Genomic DNA, 19,169 nt, shown 5'->3' on the forward strand with positions numbered 1-19,169 from the left:
GCCTTCCCCGTCGCCTCGCTTTGCTGGGGTCTCTGCCTGTCTCTTTCCTCTGCACTGGACGCCCTGCGTTTCTGTCCTTTATTTCCAGCAAGACTGAGGACTGGGGCTATTTGAATGAAGACGGAGAGCTCGGCTTGGCCTACCAAGGCCTAAAGCAAGTTGCCAGGTGGAATACATGCCTTTCTCCTGTGTCTGCTTGTCTGTCCTGCCTGCTGTGTCTGCGCTTGTGTGCCAGCTGGCGTGGGTGCAGGGGGCGGGACCCGATTCATGGGGTGGGAGCAGCCCCGGTCCGGGCTGCCTGGATGAGGTGGGGAAGCTGCCTGTTAGTACCTGATGGCTCAACCTCCTCCTCCCCCCGCTCCCCCACATCCGACGCGCGGGCTCTGTCTGAAGGAACGGCCTGGGGAACGTCACAGGCACACGGCTACTTTCAGAACAAGGCAGAGAAGGGAATTAATTTGGGGCCTGGAGTCTGCGCTGCTGCTCTGCCGCATGGTGACCGCAGGACCGGCTGTGAGCACCTGCCGGAATGTGCTGTTGGCTGTGCTCTGGGCACAGGGCTCCCGGGAGCCTGCCTCCCTCCAAACGCCTGCTGGCCGCTGTGCCCGTGACCGCCTGGAGCTGGCAACAGCCGGCAAGCCCTGGGCCACGCATGCTGCATGTGTCAGGTCTGACCCTCACTGCACGTGTGTGGGGTGAGGACACTGAAGCGTGCAGTGTTTAGGGAACTTGCAGCTTAAGCAGAAGGCCCAGAATTTGACCCTGGTTTCACTTGATACCGAAGTCTGAATCCATAACCACGGCCTGCAGCGTGGTGAGCAGGTTGGGGTTGGGGGGCGGGGAGTTAGACATGGAAGGTGACAGCACGAGGGCCATGTCACACGCTTACTGCCAGCAGGAGGCTCGTGGGGCCGAGGCGGAGTTTCGTGCACCTGAGACTCACACAGGTGGGCGGGGTCTGCAGGTTCAGCCCCAGAAAGGAAGCAGAGGAAGCGGAGGCTCGGAGGCTCGGTGCGGTGCAGTGGGAACCTGAGCACAGGTGGAGGCCCCGTTAGAGCAGGGGTGGGAACGCCCAACCCGGGGCCATAAGAGGCCCATGAAATCATTGGGCCACGGCAGGAGGGGTGAGGTAGTGAAAGGCTGGACCAGCTGTAGCAGGCTGCTTTTGAAGTCGATGATTCTGTATGCCCGCCAATGATGCTATGAAGAGCCAAACGGCCCTCGGCAGGGAAAGGCTCCCCACGCCTGCCTGAGAGCAACACGAGCCTCTCTTCTCGGAGAAGAACGCCCAGGGCGCTGGCTCTTGGGAGAGTGTGTCTCCTGGCTCTGGGTTCAGATGTGACCCACCACCTGTGAGCACGGCGGCTCTGGCTCCGTTTCCTCGCTGGTAGAATAGAACCCGCTTTCTGTGTCATCACAAGTCGTGGGGTGACACGGGGCGAGCGCCCTGCGCGTGGCAGGCGTGTTGTAAGCGCGGAATAAACACAGGGCGGGCAAAAGCTGGTTTCCAGTGTGAACACCAAAACAGAGTTTATTCTTGACTATTATTCGTTAATTCCTGTATTATTTTCTATACGAACACTGTGAACCCGGTTTGTCCACCCCTGTGTTAGCTGCTGTTTCTATTATAATGGTCAGATCCCTGACCCATCAAGAGGTTTGTTTTATTGGGGGGGGGGTTAGTGGGGGAGGGACCCCCCCCCATGTGAAACCAGGCAGTTCCTCCTGGCCCTCCGCCTGCAGGTGAGCCATGGTTGGTGCAGAAGCAATGGCGCAGGCCTCGGTGGGCATCTGGGGGCCCAGCGTCCAGAGCAGCTGTCTCTGGCTGTGGCTCCCTCTCTCGCCCTTCGCTTTCTCCCCTGCGGATGAGGTGCTGGCCTGGCACTGGGCAGGGACTCTCCCACCTTGCCCAGAGCCCTGGACTAAGCCACCCACCTGCTGTCTACATGGAGGGTAAGAAAGACGAGAGCGTAACTCACACTCAGGAGCTGGTCCTCGGGCGAGGGTTCCGAGAGCCCAGCTGTGTGTTGTAGCCAAGGTCAGATGTTATCCAAATATCACACGACCTCTAAAACGCTGCTGTGATGACCAAGTTATTGTCCACAATCCTCACATCATTGCTGGCCTTGGGTGGTGCTGCCTGGTGAGCGGGTGATCCAGTCACTCCTCCTCCGTGTCTCCTTCTGCGGTCCTTCGCTGAGAAGCCACCGGGAGCCACGCGTTGCCTGGTGCTGCTTTGGCGCTGACCGCAAAGGAACCCGTGGCTGTTTCCACCTGGGAGTGGACAGTGGAGACTTGCCCCTCTCTCGCTCCCTGTCTCTCGGTCCCTCCTCCCTTGTGGCAATTATCACCCCCCAGAACCACAGTGCCTCTTTTCCCTGCCTTGGGCAGCCAGGCTATGAGCTGCCTCAGGGCACTTCCAGGCCCCAGCTGTGCCCTCTCTGGACACAGTCTTTGTCTGCATCCCAGGAAGATGTGGGGGTGAACCTTCCGTGGGGGGATCGTGGCAGGAAGCTTTCACCCAGAGCCTCCTACCTTCCCTTCATGTGGCGTTGACGGGACCAGGAAGCGTGTGCAGGCGACCAGTCCAGGCACAGAGCACCGTAGCCGTGTTAGTGTTTCACTCCGAGCCGTGGGGGCTGCTTGGGGACCTTCACTAACTGCTTCCTCTGTGAGGATGGAAGAAGTGTTCTCTCCCACCGTCGCCCAGGTCATGGCACCCCTGGTCCTGGGCCTTTTGGACTCAGAGACAAACCTTCCCCCAGGTCATCTGCAGAGTCTTTGTTTCTGTTTGACCTGGGCGGGGGGGGGGGGGAGGGTGTTTATGTACAGCTGGAGGTAAAGTGGGCGTAGCAGTGGTGAAGATCAAAAGGAAAGGCTAATCATTTGTCTTTCTACAACCAGCCGGGAATCTATAGGGAGAATGTGCAAATGGTTTGCGGTCTACCAGTCGTCTTAGGGAGAGTCTCATGAGCTTTGGGGCAAATGTGGATGCTTTCATTTGGGAGATGCTGTAAGAAATGCGTTTCTGCTGGTGACATTTTGACGTGGAGACAATCTCTCATTCCCAAGCCAACCAGAGGGTGCTCAAGTGCAGAACAAGGGCGCTGGCTGGTGTGGCTCAGCTGGTTGGGCATCATCCTGTGCACCGAAGGGTGTGGGTTCGAGTCCTCTGAGAGGAAGGGCTGGCCTGCTGGCCCCGTGAGCTGCACACATCTTGCCCTCAGCGTCTGCCCGCTGGGCTCATGCCCTTGCTGCTGCTGCGTGCTTGGCTGCTCCCCTTGCATGTCCGCCTGGGGCCCTCGCTCGGGGCACTGACCCAGCCCCACTCACCTGCGCTCCTCTCCCGGTGCAGGTTGCTGGAGGCCCAGCTGCAGGCCCAGAGCCGTGCCCATGAGGAGGAGGTGGAGGGCCTCAAGGCCCAGGTGGAGGCGCTGAAGGAGGAGATGGACAGGCAGCAGCAGACCTTCTCCCAGACGCTGCTGCTGTCCCCGGAGGCCCAGGTGGAATTCGGCGTCCAGCAGGAGATGTCCCGGCTGACCAACGAGAACCTGGTGAGCAGCCGTGCCCAGCAGATCCCAGCTCTGGGCGGTCATGTTCTAGGAGACGATGGGATCAGGGATGGCCTTCCGCTAAATGGACACGGTGCATGTCCTTGGCCCAGTAGCAGGAACGGAGAATCTAGAAGCCTCCAGCCAGCAAGGGTTGTGAGATATTTCAGTCATCTACTACCGTATCATCAACCGCCCCAAAGCATGGCAGCTTAGGACAGCACGTGTGCTGGGTCAGGAATTCTGGCTGGGCAGTCTCGGCTGCACTGGTGGTGGCCGGGCCGGAGGACCTGAGTGAGGTGCCGCCTGGTCCCCTCCGGGGGGTCTCTCTCTCCAATCTCTCACTTGCTGGTCTGCGTGGCAGCTGACTTCCAGGAGGATGAACGCAGCAGCAGGGGGCCTCTTAGGACCTAGTCAATCCCCGAGCTGGCCTCTCCCCACACCCCGCCTCCGCCCGTTGCTTCTGCCACTCCACTGATCAAAACAAATCCCCTAGCTAGGCGGGAAGAGTGTGTATGGGGTGGGCGGGAGTGTGAGTATATGTGTATGGGGGGGTATGGGTGTGTGAGTGTGTGTGTGGGTATGGGGGTGCAGGTGTGAGTGTATGTGTGGGGGGAGGGAGTGTGAGTATATGGGTGTGTGTGTGTGAGAGTGAGTGTGTGTATGTGGGGAGTGTGAGTATATGTGTATGGGGGGTACGGGGGTGTGAGTGTGTGTGTAGGTATGGGGGTGCAGGTGTGAGTGTATGTGTGGGGGGGAGGGAGTGTGAGTATATGTGTGTGGGGGTATGCGGGTGTGAGTGAGTGTGGGGGTGTGAGTATATGTGTATGGGGGGTATGGGGTGCAAGCATATGGGGGTGTGGGTATGGGGTAGGGGGTGTATGTGTGGGGAGGAGTGTGAGTATATGTGTACGGGTGTGTATGTGTGTGAGAGAGTGTGTGTGTGTGTGTGAGAGTGTGAGTGTGTGTGTGTGTGTGTGTGTGTGTGTGTGTGTGTGTGTGTCTTGCTAGCAGGAATCATGGGAGGAACTGCTGGCGGCCCTTCTTGCTGGCAGTCACCAAAGGAGCCCTGGCAGATGCCAGAGAAAGGGAGGGCAGTCTGCCCTCAGAGAGCTTGCAGGTTACTAGGGGAAATAAGACATAAAAAAGAAGAGAGAGATCATGTTTCTGAAAACATGATTCTACATGGGATCATTAACAGAAAAAGACCAACTTGTAGAGGAGGCTGGAGCTGAGGCAGGAGGCACGGAGGGAGGTCAGCCATGTAGCCGGCGGAGAGGAGGAGGGAGGGGTGTGGACACAGGCTGGGCAGGTGTGAGGGGGTGGGGAGGGGAGGGTGGCGCAGGAGGGCCAGCAGCCTGCTGGGGCTGAGTGCCTGTGGGAGCAGCAGGAAGTGCCCACACCCGCCCTGCAGGCTCACACACCAGAGCTGCCGGTTGGTCCATACCGTTTCCCCTTTACAGCCAGGTGGCCCATGGTGGGTGGCCAGTGGCCAGGTCACCGAGTGCCCAGGGGCGCAGTGGGCCCTGGACCACAGGTCCCTGGATGGGATCATATACAAATGAACTGCCTTCCCCCTTCCCCCATTTGTCTCCCTCTCCATCTGCGTGTCACTGCCTGCCTCACACAGGTGTGTGCATAGGTAGCTTTGTGGGAAGGAATACGCATACTAAGTTGTTGGGCTGGCTTCTGCCAGGTAAAGGAGGCAGTGTGGGCAATGCCTGGGCTGGCCCATCCCCTGGGCAATAGGACAAGTGGTGTGGAGGCCTGTGCTCCATGGAGGAACCGTGCTAGCTCACGGGACACCCCCCCCCCCCCCCCCGCCTGAGCTCGCTCAGGAGGCAGCACTGGGGCCCCTCTAGGCCCCGCCCTGGGCCCTGGGGCCTGAGCAGGAGGAGGTGAGAGGCTGTGCCCTTAAGCCGAGCACCGTGCACCAGGGCAGGGTTCCCTGCTGAGCAAACATCAGTGCTTCCCTGTGCCAGCCAGTGCCGGCCTCCTGCAGGGAGGGGAGGCTGTGCCGGGGACCACACCCGGTGCTGGGTGCCATGCCGATGCCGGCGTCCTGTGGAGCCATTACAGGGACACACTCACAGGCCTCGGGAGGGAGGAGGTGGTGTCTGTTCTGGTGGCAACTGGAACAGCTGAGAGGGGTCCAGGCACGCTCATGTTTCCAAGGTGCCTTGTGGCTCTCACCCGCTCTTCCCTAAGTCTCCGTGATTCTAGCTCCGAGGACTGTGGGCCTCAGTAGCTCCCCAAGTTTACCACCCACTGGGGCTAGCACTCTGTTCCCTTCCGTTTGCCCCAAACGTGCTGTGTACAAGCTTTTTAAAATGTTTTATGAAGATAAATAGTTGACGTCCTTGACGACCCTATAACGAGGTCTGTGGCTCACCATTGCAGGCCAGCCTTAAAACCGTGCCCCCAGCGGTTCCTGCGGTTCCAGGGGGCATGTTTGCTTCGGTCTCCCATGCACTCCTGGGCACAGAGGCGGTGATGGTGATGGGGCTCCCTGCCTCCCCGGCCAGAGGAATTCGCCCCATGCAATGGGGGTGACTTCGCCCCATGCAATAGGGTGATGTTAACACTGCTCCCTGCCCCAGGGGGCTGCTGCTTCCAGGGCCATGGCTGCTGGGGACTGGCAGCCACGGGGGCAGGGGCCGGGTCCCGTTTCCTCTGGGCCCTAGGTAGCTCACCAGCCTGATGGCCCTTTGAGCTGAGTGCCTCCCCCACCATCACACTGTCCAGCCTTCCCAGGGTGCTGCCCACACAGCTGGGGACCCCCAGGCTGAGTATCTCTGGGGGGTTGACATGGCAACCGGTGATGCTGGGCCTAGGTAACCAGGGGGGTCAGCAGGGCACCAGGCAGCCAGAGCTGAACCAGGAGTTGGTCTGTCTGGATTGTGAGAATGAACTCTGACCTCCCTCCCGCTCCCTGGGTCCAGACCAGGGGGAAGTGAGCCTCATGGGCGGGCCTCCTGGCCAGGCAGAGCCTTGTCCTGTCGTCCTGTCGTCCTGTCCCGGGCGGCTCCTCGCTCACGCTGCACTGCAGGTCCTACCCTGCCCTCAGGGCGGGTCAGCAGTGTTCTCACTCGGCACCTTCTGCTGTAGGACCTTAAAGAACTGGTCGAAAAGCTGGAAAAGAATGAGAAGAAACTCAAAAAACAACTGAAGATTCACATGAAGAAAGTCCAGGACCTAGAAGGTAAGGTGTATGTGAGCGTGTGTTTTGTGAGGGCACAGGTGTGCTTGCCACGCCACCTCCCTCTGCCGGTCCTCCCACTTTACCTGCTGCTGGTGCCGGTGACAGCCGGGCCACAGGACCGCATCCTTCCGACCACCCGAGAGCTGAGCCTGACTCCGCCTACCAGAATCTGGCCTAACGACTCGAACACGGCAGGTGTTTGGTGCTTACTCTGAGCTCCGGGGGCTGGAGAGCGGGACAGCCAGTGGCCTGTGGCCCTGCCCTCCAAGGGCTTGACGCTGGAGGCACGACTTGGTGTGGAAGAAGCCACATAACACGGAGTCCCCACCCCCAGGGCCTCACGCATGCCGTGCTAGTCGGGAAGGAGAGGGCAGTTCTGTGACTCAGCTTCTGCCCACAGAGGTCACGCAGATTTCAGCTGCTCTTTTAGAAGCATCCAGAATGTTCTCTTCCTGTGACTCTCTACAGCAACTCTAACCGTATCACTCCCCCCCACCACCTTTGCACATGCCACCTCGCTTGGAACCCTCCTGATCCCCTGGATGCGCCCCTCCTTCCATCCTCACTCAGGAGCTGCCTCCCAGGCAGGGCTGCACCCTCCTCACTGTCCCGCCCGTGGGCCTGTGGGCACAGCTCCCGGAGGTGTTCCATCACCTGCTCTGCCCGCCTGCTGCCCCAGACGAGGCTCTAAGAGGGCAGGGCTGTCTGTCCTGCTCAGCCTCGGGCCAGCTCTCCCCATTTCTGCCCCCTTTCCCGTCTCCATCTGTGGGTTTCTGCTTCCTGTTCCTCGAGCTTCCATTCTCCTGGTCGCTCGGGTGGCTTTCTGATAAGTAACGTGCTCCTCTCTGACACTGCTCCGTCTTGAACCGTGACTCCTCTCCTCGGGTGCCTCTGTCCAGCCTCCCGACCCCCGTGACCAGCTGTCTCCTTCCACTCAGCTGCCCAGACGTTAGCCCAGAACGGGAAGAGGCACCAGGAGCTGAGCAGGCAGGTCGCCGTGCAGCGGAAGGAGAAGGACTTCCAGGGCATGCTGGAGTACCACCGGGAGGACGAGGCCCTCCTCATCCGGAACCTGGTGACAGGTCGGGACCCGTGGCACCCACCCATCCTCTCGACATCACCCTCCACCTCCTCAGCCCCGTCCTCCCTCCCCTGCACAACCCCTGCCCCTCTCATGCTCCCCCTCCCCCTCTACCCCCCACCCCCCGCCTCCAGCTGCTGCATTGCTGGGACTTCCTGGTGGGGGGGGAGGGGCAGCTGTGGCTTGTGTTTGGGGCTGAGATGCCGGGGTCGAGGGAGCTGCTTTCCTCGCCAGCCCTGGGCCTGGTCTGTCAACTGTATGGGTTCCCTCTCCTCTCGTCTCGTTCCCCATCTCACTGGCACCCAGCCCAGTGCAGCAGCCGCCTGCAGAGCCAGAGGGAGCGTCTGAGAGGAGAGCGTCCCGGATGAGAAAGGAGGACACTGGTGGGCTGGTGCCCTGGGCCCTGAGCCATCAGCTCCATTCTCTGCGGGGCCTCAGTTCTCCCACCTGTAAAATGGGGATGGGGATGCTGGCTCCGCCCACCCCAGCTCGTGAACTACAGCACGGGTGACCGTGATGTTAAGGCACAGAGCCCCTCTGTAATGGGAGGAATCTGAAGAGGTAGCTTTGGCAGGGGCATTTGAAGGTCAAATAGGAGGTAAGCGTTGTTTTAGAGAAATTTAAATTTATCGAGGCCCACTGTGCCGAGGGCTACAGGAGGAAGGGAGCGTGACTTCGGCTCTTTGCCTTGGTGGTAGCAGAGCATTTTGCTCTTTCTGTAAAGGATACATTCCCCCCGTTGTCCGACAACTCAGTGCGACGTCAGTTCATCTCAAACTTCCTTAAACAATGCTGCTAAGAAGGAACCTTTGATCTCTAGGGACTGAAACTCAAAAGGTCACAGCCTCAGAGTGACAAATCCTCATCCTCATGGAGACGGTCACTGCCCAGGTGGCCAAGGCGAGGTCCCCTCCCGCCGAGCTGCCTGAGTGCAGCCCGCCGCCTTCTCTCCCCCAGACCCCCATCCGAGCGAATGCCAGGCCATTACCGACCGCCCCTCAGGTCTCCGGCCCTGGCTGGTTGCTGTGGCCCCTGCTCCCGAGATACTAATGTTCCGCGAGCAGACCAAGTGAGCGCTGGGGAACGGGCCTCAAGTCACATGCTCTCAAGGAGAGCACGCCCAGGCAGCACAAGCGGTGCCAACTCCGCACGCGTCAGGCTCGACGCGAACCGTTTTGGGTCGGAAGTATGGGCTTTAGAGTACGTTTTTCTGAATGAATGTTACTGGCCTTATAATTAAAGCCAGGGCCAAGCCCCTGCCATCTCTGGAGCCTGTAACTGCCCAAATGTGAGCCATGTGCCCAGAGCATTAAGGCCTGCGTTAGCACTTTTTTCTTTTTTATCGTTACTGTTGAGAGTATTACATAGGTCCTCTTTCTCCCCCACTGACCTCGCCTAGCCCTCCCGCCCCATGTAGTTAGCATTTAACCTGAAGGGTGGGATGTACTGAGGGGACAGTAGCCCAGGTACCAGCTGGAGATGCTGGCAGCACATCCCAGCCCGTCCAGGATCTGCCTGGCAGAAGACTTGAGGGTGTTGCCCTTCCTCCCCCTGGCCTACCTGCAGGTGGAGGGGAGGGGCCCCCCTCAGTGTCATTCCAAGCCTGGAGGTAACGGGGAGGCCCGGGCCGGGCCGAGATCGGGGAGGAAGTAGTGAGAGTGAAGGGTGAGGGCCACCGTGAGCACAGGTTTGATGCCCAGGCCTCGTTCTCCTGCATCTTCCCTCTGCACCGGGCCTTCCCTCCTCTGAGCTCCTCCGCGTCTCACGGCTCTGAGCCCGGCTGTGGCCTCACCTTGCTCACTCGGGAAGGGAAAGCCATCTGACAGCTTCTCCGTGGCCTCCCGGGGCTTAGGGAGGACCAGGAGGCTGAGCGGGAGCCTGGGGTTCACAGGGAGCGCCCAAGCCCCTTCCGGCCCTGCCAGAGCACACCTGTTGGGGGCTGGGGTGCAGGAGAGAGCACACCTGGAAGGGCAGGGGTGGGGTCAGAGGGGTTGGAGTAGTGGCCGTGCCTGATGCGGCCAAGTCAGCACTGACCAAGAGCGGCTGCTGACCCAGGGCAAGGTGGCACTGCGGAGGGGAGAGAGGCTCTGACACCGTCTGGGCAGGCACTGCCAGGAAGGTGGTTTCCGAGCTGACCGCTAACGGGGCTGGAACGGCCTCCGGCGCTCGTTCCTGCGGCTGAAGAGCCCCTGGCGCCCAGGACAGCAAGTGCTGTGCGGCCCTCGCCAGGCCAGCGGGGAGCCAGCTCCCGTCTCTGCTGTCCTCTGGCCTCGGGCCCCTTGGCGAGGACCATGGCCACTGTGTGTAAACGCGGGCGGGAGCCGCTGCTGGCTCTTTTCCTCCGTGTTGTGAGGACACGGCACGGAGCCTGTTCTAATGGTCTAGACCAGTGGTTCTCAACCTTCCTAATGCCGCGACCCTTTACCCCCAACCATAACATTATTTTTGTTGCCACTTCATAACTGTAATTTTGCTACTGTTATGAATCGTAATGTAAATATCTGTGTTTTCTGATGGTCTTAGGCGACCCACAGGTTGAGAACCGCTAGCAGTGTCGCCTAAGACCATCGGAAAACACAGATATTTATATTACAATTCATAACAGTAGCAAAATGACAGTTATGAAGTGGCAACGAAAATAATGTTATGGTTGGGGGTCCCCACAACATGAGGAGCTGTATTAAAGGGTCGCGGCATTAGGAAGGTTGGGAACCACTGGTCTAGACCGAATGACTAGGACTGCGTTTGGGTTTTTGTTTTGTTTTTTAATCCTTACCTGAGAAGTGAGGATATTTTTTCCCATTGATTTCCAGAGAGAGGGGAAGGGTCGGGGGAGGGGAGGAGAGAGGGAGAGAGAGAAGAGAAATATTGACGGGTTGCCTCCCACACACAAGCCCCGACCGACCAGGGATCAAACCTGCAACCCGGGTTCGTGCCCTTGACCGGAATCAAACCCATAACCCTGTGGTGCGTAGCCGATGCTCTTCCTACTGAGCCGCACTGGCCAGGGCTGTGAGGGGCTTTTAACTAGTTTCCGGAACTACTGCTAGGCAGGGTGAGAGAAGTCTGGATCCCCGGGTGCAGCTCCTCCAGCCCCGTGCGCGGTCATTCTCGGGTGAGCCGCAGGCAAACATGATTCTCACTTCCCTCGTGTCTGTTGCTGTCAGAGCTGAAGCCCCAGGCGCTGGCGGGCACGGTGCCCTGTCTCCCTGCCTACATCCTCTACATGTGCATCCGGCACGCGGACTATGTCAACGATGACCTCAAGGTGCACTCCCTGCTGACCTCCACCATCAACGGCATTAAGAAAGTCCTCAAGGTGCGTGTCCCACACCGGGGCGTTGGCGGTGGGCCCACACTCGTCCCCGTTGCTTCTCCCCGCTGGGTGCTGCCGTAGCGAGTCCTCCAGGCTCCACTCTGACGGTAAATGACCGAAGGGCGGCGGCGGCAGCTCACGCGTGTCACTGGGAGACCGAGCGGTCCCCAGAGAAGGATGCTCAGGTCGGAGATGGCAGGAGCCCAGGGAGCTGGTGCAGCCGGCGGCTCTAAGGAACCCCAGGGCCCAGAGCGTTAGGAAGCCGTCCATCCTCAGCGTGTGGCCTCCCCACCGAAGCGTTCAGGGGACCTACCTGAGCACAGACCCTCTCTCTCCATGGCGTTCCCAAGGGGCCGGTGCCTGCTTCCCAGGTGGCAGCACAGGGAGGGGCGCCGCCATTCAGTAAGCCCCCGCAGGGCGGTGAGGCCTGGCCACACGGGCGGGGGCGGGGGGGGGGGGGGCTGGGGGTACGGGCAGCAGGTGGGAGGGGAGGTGCTTTACACCTCCCAGCAGGCCCAGGCCCCGGTGCTGCCCCGAGAGCCCATCTTCTCCAGTTCTCACACGAGCGGCCACTTCAGGACGCAAGCCATCCTCGGCCGCACCGCGCCCAGACCCATCCTGCGACCCGCTGGGCCGTGCTGCCCTGTCCCTCCTCTGAGCGTGCCACAGCCGCCTTCCCTCCCAGCTTCCTGCCAGCTTCGTATCAGTAGCTGCACCCCCGCCTCTGCCCTGGGTTCCACTCCCGGCTCTAAACATCCATCTACATGCGGGCGACTCTCGGTTGTGTCTCCTGCCTTGACCTCTTTTACGAGTGCCTGGGCCAGTCTGGTGGTCCAGGACTGACCTCAGAGGTCACTTCCCAACCACCAGCTCCATTAGCAGGCCCAGCACCGTCACCTTCGCTCAGCTCCTTGTTCTGTCTCACCGGCACCTCTGTCTGAGACTTGATAACGAACGTCCCCGGCAGAGGCGGTGCGGGAATCATTAGTTTTAGTGCAGAAACTGCACCGCAGCGGCTGGTTTGTAGCCGTTTTCCAGAGAGTTCCACGGGGGCCATGCCACCTCTGGGTAAATGGGATCCCAGAACATTTAGTTCACGGCCTGCGCCTGCCTCTCTCACGTTGGGTCACTGAGAGTCACACCTGCCAGGGCCACCAGCCCAGGGCCCCTGGGGTCCAGCTCGTCGCTGTCACTTCTTCAGCTGGAAAGCAGCGTGTCCGGTGTGGGGGTGTGCGCCACTGGCCAGGGGACCAGGAGGAGGGTCCGTGTGCCATGCCCAGTGGTGGGGGAGGGCAGCACAGCCTCCTGGCAGTGGGCTGGCCTCTGTGGCCGGCAGGTCTGCGTGGGGCACGCGGGTACGCGTGGGAAACGGGACCAATGGGAACCGCTGCCCCTGAGGAGGAACGAACGGCTTTTCCTTTCTCAGAAGCACAGTGACGACTTCGAGATGACATCGTTCTGGCTGTCCAACACCTGCCGCCTGCTCCACTGTCTGAAGCAGTACAGTGGGGACGAGGTGAGTGGCGCCTGACAAGCCCCCAGCGTCTACTTAGCAGCTACTCAGGTGCCCCAACCCTCCAGCAGTTCCTCGGACCTGTAGCAACATGGAGCACCTCAGGTCCAGGCAGCCTGCTCTGTCCCGGGCCTCTCCCTAAGGAGGGGGTGAGGGGAGAGGGGTGGGGAGCGCCCTCCGAGACCAGGCCATGGGCAGCCTGCTCTGTCCCCCGTGCTTCTCCCTAAGGAGGGGGTGAGGGGTGGGGCGCGCCCTTGAGACCAGGCCCTGGGCAGCTTTCCTATACCTAGAGCTAGAAGCAGGAATGGGGCAGGCCCCCTGATCCAGAGGGCTCCCCTCCCTGGGCTGTGTAAGCAGCGTTAGGAAATGAGTTTGCAGAACCCGCCCCCACCTGAGAGCACCTAGGCCTCCGCAGGGACAGCTGGAGACTGAATTTCCTAAGAGCCCTGCAGGGCAGTGCCTGCTGGGAGGAAGCCCAGTCGTCTGGTGCGTCAGATAGTCTCCTACGCCAGCTGACGAGTGTGTCCATTTAAAGCGCACACAGAGGGCCACAGGAAAGAGGTGCAACACCGCCAGTACATTTGCACCGGCTGACCTTGAGGCCCGGCTCCGGCTTCTAGCCACATGCGGTGCCCTGGCCTGCGGCCCATCTGACCTCATTGTGTCATGCTCTGCTCTGGCCCAGCCTTATCCGAGTCCACCCTTCCCAGCACTGGTTCCCCGTGCTCTGCACTCAGCCCGGGGCCTGTAACATGTTGCACGTTTTCACTCCAGTCTTACCTGTGAGAACCCAGCTTGTGCCAGACACTGCCCCCTCCCCACGGGCCTCCTCGCCTTTCCTGTCTCCCTTCCTTCACATCTCGGCCTCCACCCTTCCCAAGGGCAAGACGTGTGTCACTCAACGTAGCACCACCGTGTTCAAAGCTCCTCTCTAGTCCATCTTCTGCGCCAGAGCGGGATTGATTGACACACTCTCCCGCCTGGGGTAATAAACTATATTCTGTCCAGTCCGTCTTTCCCCTTTGTCACATGACATGGCAGGGACTCACAGAACATCAGATAAACACAGAGCAAACAGGACTCCTGCTAAGCCAGGCAGACCCAGCCCCTCCACAAAGCCAGACTCTCCCGCTGCAGGGCTTCATGACGCAGAACACCGCCAAGCAGAACGAGCACTGCCTGAAGAACTTCGACCTCACCGAGTACCGCCAGGTGCTCAGTGACCTGTCCATCCAGATCTACCAGCAGCTCATTAAAATCGCCGAGGGAGTGTTGCAGCCCATGATCGGTAAGCTGGCAGCAGCTCCCCTGGCCTCACCACGGGTCTGAAGGGCGGGGAAGTTGTGGGGAGCCCTGCCTACCATTAGGGAACTGGGTCTACTGGACACAGCCCCCAGAAGCCAGGACCTCCCGGCGAGGGCAGCTGCGAGGAGTGTGCTGAGTGCTCAAGGGGAGCTATGACGTTTCCAGCGCCTTCCCACCAGAGTCCGTAGTGCCGGGGAGGGCAATACACATCGTTTTCCCTTCTCTCTTCTGTAGTACATGGTGTCATTCTTCCCCAAACAAACCAGCTTCCATAGGTCATAAATGTAAGGTCCAAAGGCATAAATACATACGCAGTAAAAATAGAGAATCCTCTTGCCCATAGAGTTGCTTGATTTATGAGAAAAGGAAAGCATTAACTGTGTTCGTGTGAAAGAAAGCAGTGCTGAGCGCTCATGCAGCAAATGCGATTGAACACCCACTCTGTCCAGGGCAGTGCACCTGGGCATTGAACATGACACCCGCATTGAAAAAAAACAGCAGTTCTTCTTTAAGGTGAAAGAATGACACTGTCCCATACGGCTGGGGTGGAAATGGTCCCGCGACCTACATATCATGCTTTCCCCAGGTTCTTACAACATAAGCAGGTTCGAGGTGGATTCCAAGTAGGACAGAGTCCTTCATGCCATCCCTGGATAAGGTCACTCTGAATTCTCCCTCCTGTCTGAAATCTCCCTGGGAGGCACAGTTTGTCCTCGCCAGACACTGGGAGAACTGGAATACTCCCAGTTCCCTCCTCTGAGCGTGCCACACAGCACCAGTTCTGGAGTCGGACAGGCCTGGCTTCAAACCCTGGCCCTGCCACTTCCTAGCAGTGTGACCTCCGTACACTTCGGTTCCCTCAGCAAATAGGTGGTTGGGAGATAAATCCTGAACCTCAAGTACCTGGCTCGCAGTCGAGTGCTGCGCAATAGACGGGACAGGTGGCACCCTACGGTTTGCGTGTCAGTGGCTCAGGTAGAGGAGCTGTTTGAACACCGGCTGGATCTCTGGGTCCAGGGCCAGGACGACACCCCCCGTTGCTCACTTCTCCAAGCTGGGGACCCTTCACACAGAATCCAGTGCAGAAACAGAAGCGAGTTGGTACATGCCCATTCTCTCTGTCCCATCCCCAGGAAATGCAAATGAAAAGGTGGCCAATAGCTCCCTTATTCCAGAGAGACCAACGCCTTAGGAATGTCTGTGCGATGCTGAGAGGTGTGGGCATGTGGCCACTGTATCCTCTGGCTGGTACTACTGCCACGGCCCTGGGTGCTAGAGGGCTGAATGGCCCAGATGCCAGATCTTGGGGGGCCTCGGGGGGCGTGCCGGCCTCTGTAATGCGCTCTCCTTGCAGTTTCAGCCATGTTGGAAAATGAGAGCATCCAGGGCCTGTCCGGGGTGAAGCCCACGGGCTACCGGAAGCGCTCGTCCAGCATGGCGGACGGGGACCACTCCTACTGCCTGGAAGCCGTCATCCGCCAGATGAACTCCTTCCACGCGGTCATGTGTGACCAGGGCCTGGACCCCGAGATCATCCTGCAGGTGTTCAAGCAGCTCTTCTACATGATCACCGCGGTGACGCTCAACAACCTGCTCCTGCGGAAGGACGTGTGCTCCTGGAGCACGGGCATGCAGCTCAGGTAGGAGCCGGCCGGGGAGGGCGCGCCTGCCGGGGTCAGAGGATGCGCCTGCTGGGCCAGAGCCGAGACTCCTCTCTGCAAGTGAAATCCAAGTCCACGGGGCAGTCCTGTCCCAGTCAGCGTGCCCCTCACACCCCTCGCCTCTCATGTGTTGGGGAAATTCATCCAACACTGAGATGGTGACTTGGTAAACAAATAGATTCAAAGCTTAAAGACATTTACACGCTCTAATTGAAAGAACAAAGACAGTGTGGGTAGGTCCGAGAGAAAAATCAATGCGGTGAGTGCCAGGAAGGTGCACACAGAAGTATAAACACAGCGTGGTCCAAAACTGGGTCTACAGTGGTTCGTGTGGAAAATACAACTACTAGTAAATGATAATACAAGAATAAACTCTGTTTCAGGCACTCACAACTGTAAACCTACTTTTGCTGCACCCTGTGTGTTTGTGAATATTAAATACTAGAGGCCCCGTGCACGAAATTCGTGCACTGGGGTTGGGGGGGGGGATTCACCTCAGCCTGGCCTATGCCCTTTTGAAGTCTGGGACCCCTCGGGGGATGTCCGCCCTGGTCGGGCCTAAGCCGGCAGGCAGACATCCCTCTCACAGTCCCGGACTCCTCGCTCCTTACCGCCCGCCTACTCACTGCTCCTTAGCGCTCCGCGGAGGCAGGCGAGGCTCCTGCCACCGCCGCTGCACTCACCAGCCGTCAGCCCGGCTTCTGGCTGAGCAGTGCTCCCCCGTGAGAGTGCACTGACCACCAGGGGGCAGCTCCTGCCTTGAGCGTCTGCCACCTGGTGATCAGTGCGCATCATAGCGACCAGTCGTTCTGGTTGTTCTGCCGTGATGGTCGCTTAGGCTTTTATTACATAGGTTGGTTGTTTTAATTCAGTATATTTAATGCCTCTTTGCCCCATTAACTTATACAGCCCCTCTAGGTACTTCAGGTTTTGTTTTAGGCACCCATTCATTCAACACCCAGTTAGAGTGCCAGGCGTTTTTCAAGCTTTGGCCCACGTGGGACAATTAGAGTGAGGAGACCGATACCGTGGTGGGTCGTGCTGAGGCGGCGGAGTCCACACAGCAGGTGTGCTCTTCCCGAATGAGGAGGGCTGCTTGGCTTACCGCACCCACTCTTACCTCCAAGGTACAACATAAGTCAACTGGAGGAGTGGCTTCGAGGGAGAAACCTTCACCAGAGTGGCGCCGTTCAAACCATGGAACCCCTGATCCAAGCAGCCCAACTCTTGCAGTTAAAGAAGAAAACGCCTGAGGACGCCGAGGCCATCTGCTCTCTGAGCACCTCCCTGAGCACCCAGCAGGTACGGCCACTGCTCCCCCATTGCACACCCGTCAGCCAGCCGCTCAGAGCCTGCCCAGCTGCATGCCAAGTCTGTTCTTGCCAGGGGGTGGCTGTTTTTCGGTGCTGCGCTTCAGCCTTTCTATCCCCTGATGATCCCAGTCGAAGTGCAGCTGATGTCCCTCCGCGAGCCAAAGAGTCCTTGGTCTGTGGAACGAGATACCCCCGCTTTCCACTGACTTTCTGCTTCCTCCTGCACACTTAGATAAGGTAGTAAGCCCACAAACATCCACCTGAAGTACAAACTTCTTTTAAACACTCACACTGAAGTCTGGGATGTTCCTCACCTAGAAATTTAATTTTTTTTAAATCGGCAGCATCAGGCATTTGGCATTAAATAAATTGTTTTCTTACAAATTATAATCTCATTATGCTCATGCTTTCATTTAGAATCCATTTACATGTTTTTAAGTAAAATTATTAAGAATCCGGAAGCATTTAAGTGTTCCTTTCCCCCAAAAAATTGTATTTATGCTCGGACAGGGTTGTAGAGCTATTACTAGTGTCTGAAAAGGTAAGTCCTGTCCACACACAGGGGGACCCTGCCCTTCCTCAAAATGAGACCAAGGAAATTAGACTTTCTAAATTAAATACTGTACCTTCTCCCTGCCCAGCACCTAAAGAACAGCAAAATCCAAACTAAGTAAATAATTTCCTTACCTCTTCCATAACTACTAAAAGATGAAATAGCAAGCTCTTCAGAAAACTGCTTCCCTTCTATAAATGTACTGAAATTTTTCAAACTTTTTCTCCTCCCTTTTAAATATATTAAGTTTATTTCCAGAACGCAACTGCCATTGATTGGCATTGGGACATGCTTCTTCCACCAAACAATTGATAGGCAGCCAAAGGTTATCCTCCATTCAAATAAGAAAAAAATCTGTTCCTTTATAAGTGATTTGGGGGGCAAGGGGAGGTGTGATTAAATATGACCTTTGATTTCTAAGGTAAGATCCCAGTACCCTTTTGAAGAAACCCTTAAATTACGAGAAGAGGCTGAGGATTTCAGGTTTCCTAAAATCCTCACGTTATAAGCCACAGAGCATAGGGGGAGAGGCTGGAGGAGATAGGAAGGTGGTGAGAAGAAGGCTCAGACCTACCAGGCAAGGCTTGGAACTCCTTTACTAACTGTGACTCCTGCCGCTCTCTGTTGTGGGGCCTGTCTACAGAGGACTGGACTCGTGTCAATGTCACGGTCTTTAAAATTCAAGTTTCCTTATGTTCATTTAGCTCTCTGCTAAACTTTTTTTATTCCAACAGATTGTCAAAATTTTAAACCTTTATACTCCCTTGAATGAATTTGAAGAACGAGTAACAGTGGGCTTTATCCGCACAATCCAGGTGAGTTTTTAAATAATCAATTTTATAATATTAGTCTAAAACTAATAAAGGAAATTAAAAGTTTAGATTTTTAACCTTCCCTTTATTAATAAAATACTGGTTACATGATATGATAAAAGGCCTTACATTCTTTAGGTAAATATAAATCTGAACCACATCACCCATGAGTAACTTATCATATACACAGAAGACTGAACTTTTATCATATCCGCCTCTCAGATTTTAGACACAGTCTAAGCAGTATTTCATTCACCAACAGCATGTTACTGAACTATAGTGCCAAGTGACATTACAAAGTAAGCAGAAGAACATCAACCCTACTCACAAGTGGAACTAGAAATGTTCTTTTAAGAGAACAATTTGAGCTCTTAAGTCTTTCCTGTAAGACTTATAATATTTGCTCTTGGGAACATGCTCAAAAGAAAACATCAGAGAAATGATTATTTAAATTTGTCTTTAAGATTTTTTTTTTAAATATATTTTATTGATTTTTTACAGAGAGGAAGGAAGAGTGATAGTCAGAAACATCGATGAGAGAGAAACATCGATCAGCTGCCTCTTGCACACCTCCTACTGGGGATGTGCCCGCAACCAAGTTACATGCCCTTGACCGGAATCGAACCTGGGACCTTTCAGTCCGCAGGCTGACGCTCTTCCACTGAGCCAAACCGGTTTTGGCAAATTTGTCTTTAAATAATGGGATTTTTTACTTAAAGATGAGCCTCCGAAAGCTGAGCCCTGGGTGATTTTGGCTGAGTGCCTAACCTGTAGTGTGACTATAGCTGACAGCACCCAAATGATGAATCATATCAAGATTACTTAAACAGTGAATGCTTCTCCACTGTATGTGGGAAACACC

The 19,169-nt window shown here is 57.1% G+C and overlaps 1 protein-coding gene across 2 annotated transcripts in view; it reads left to right on the forward strand.

Moving 5' to 3' along the window:
* The window catches only part of MYO5B (myosin VB), a 223,144-nt gene that overhangs the window by 199,156 nt on the left and 4,819 nt on the right, over positions 1-19,169 (forward strand). Inside the window, exons 30-39 of one of the 2 annotated variants that reach the window (XM_080684267.1) lie at positions 89-166; positions 3,356-3,554; positions 6,660-6,753; positions 7,692-7,835; positions 11,002-11,153; positions 12,577-12,666; positions 13,801-13,951; positions 15,323-15,608; positions 16,757-16,931; positions 18,230-18,310. In XM_080684267.1, the coding sequence (XP_080540393.1) occupies positions 89-166; positions 3,356-3,554; positions 6,660-6,753; positions 7,692-7,835; positions 11,002-11,153; positions 12,577-12,666; positions 13,801-13,951; positions 15,323-15,608; positions 16,757-16,931; positions 18,230-18,310 (1,450 nt within the window). The remainder of the gene's footprint in view (positions 1-88; positions 167-3,355; positions 3,555-6,659; positions 6,754-7,691; positions 7,836-11,001; positions 11,154-12,576; positions 12,667-13,800; positions 13,952-15,322; positions 15,609-16,756; positions 16,932-18,229; positions 18,311-19,169) is intronic. The other variant, XM_080684268.1, reaches the window with a different exon arrangement.

The sequence above is a fragment of the Plecotus auritus genome (genome assembly GCF_963455305.1).
Source record: "Plecotus auritus genome assembly, chromosome: 8".
NCBI classification, from domain to species: Eukaryota; Metazoa; Chordata; class Mammalia; order Chiroptera; family Vespertilionidae; genus Plecotus; species Plecotus auritus.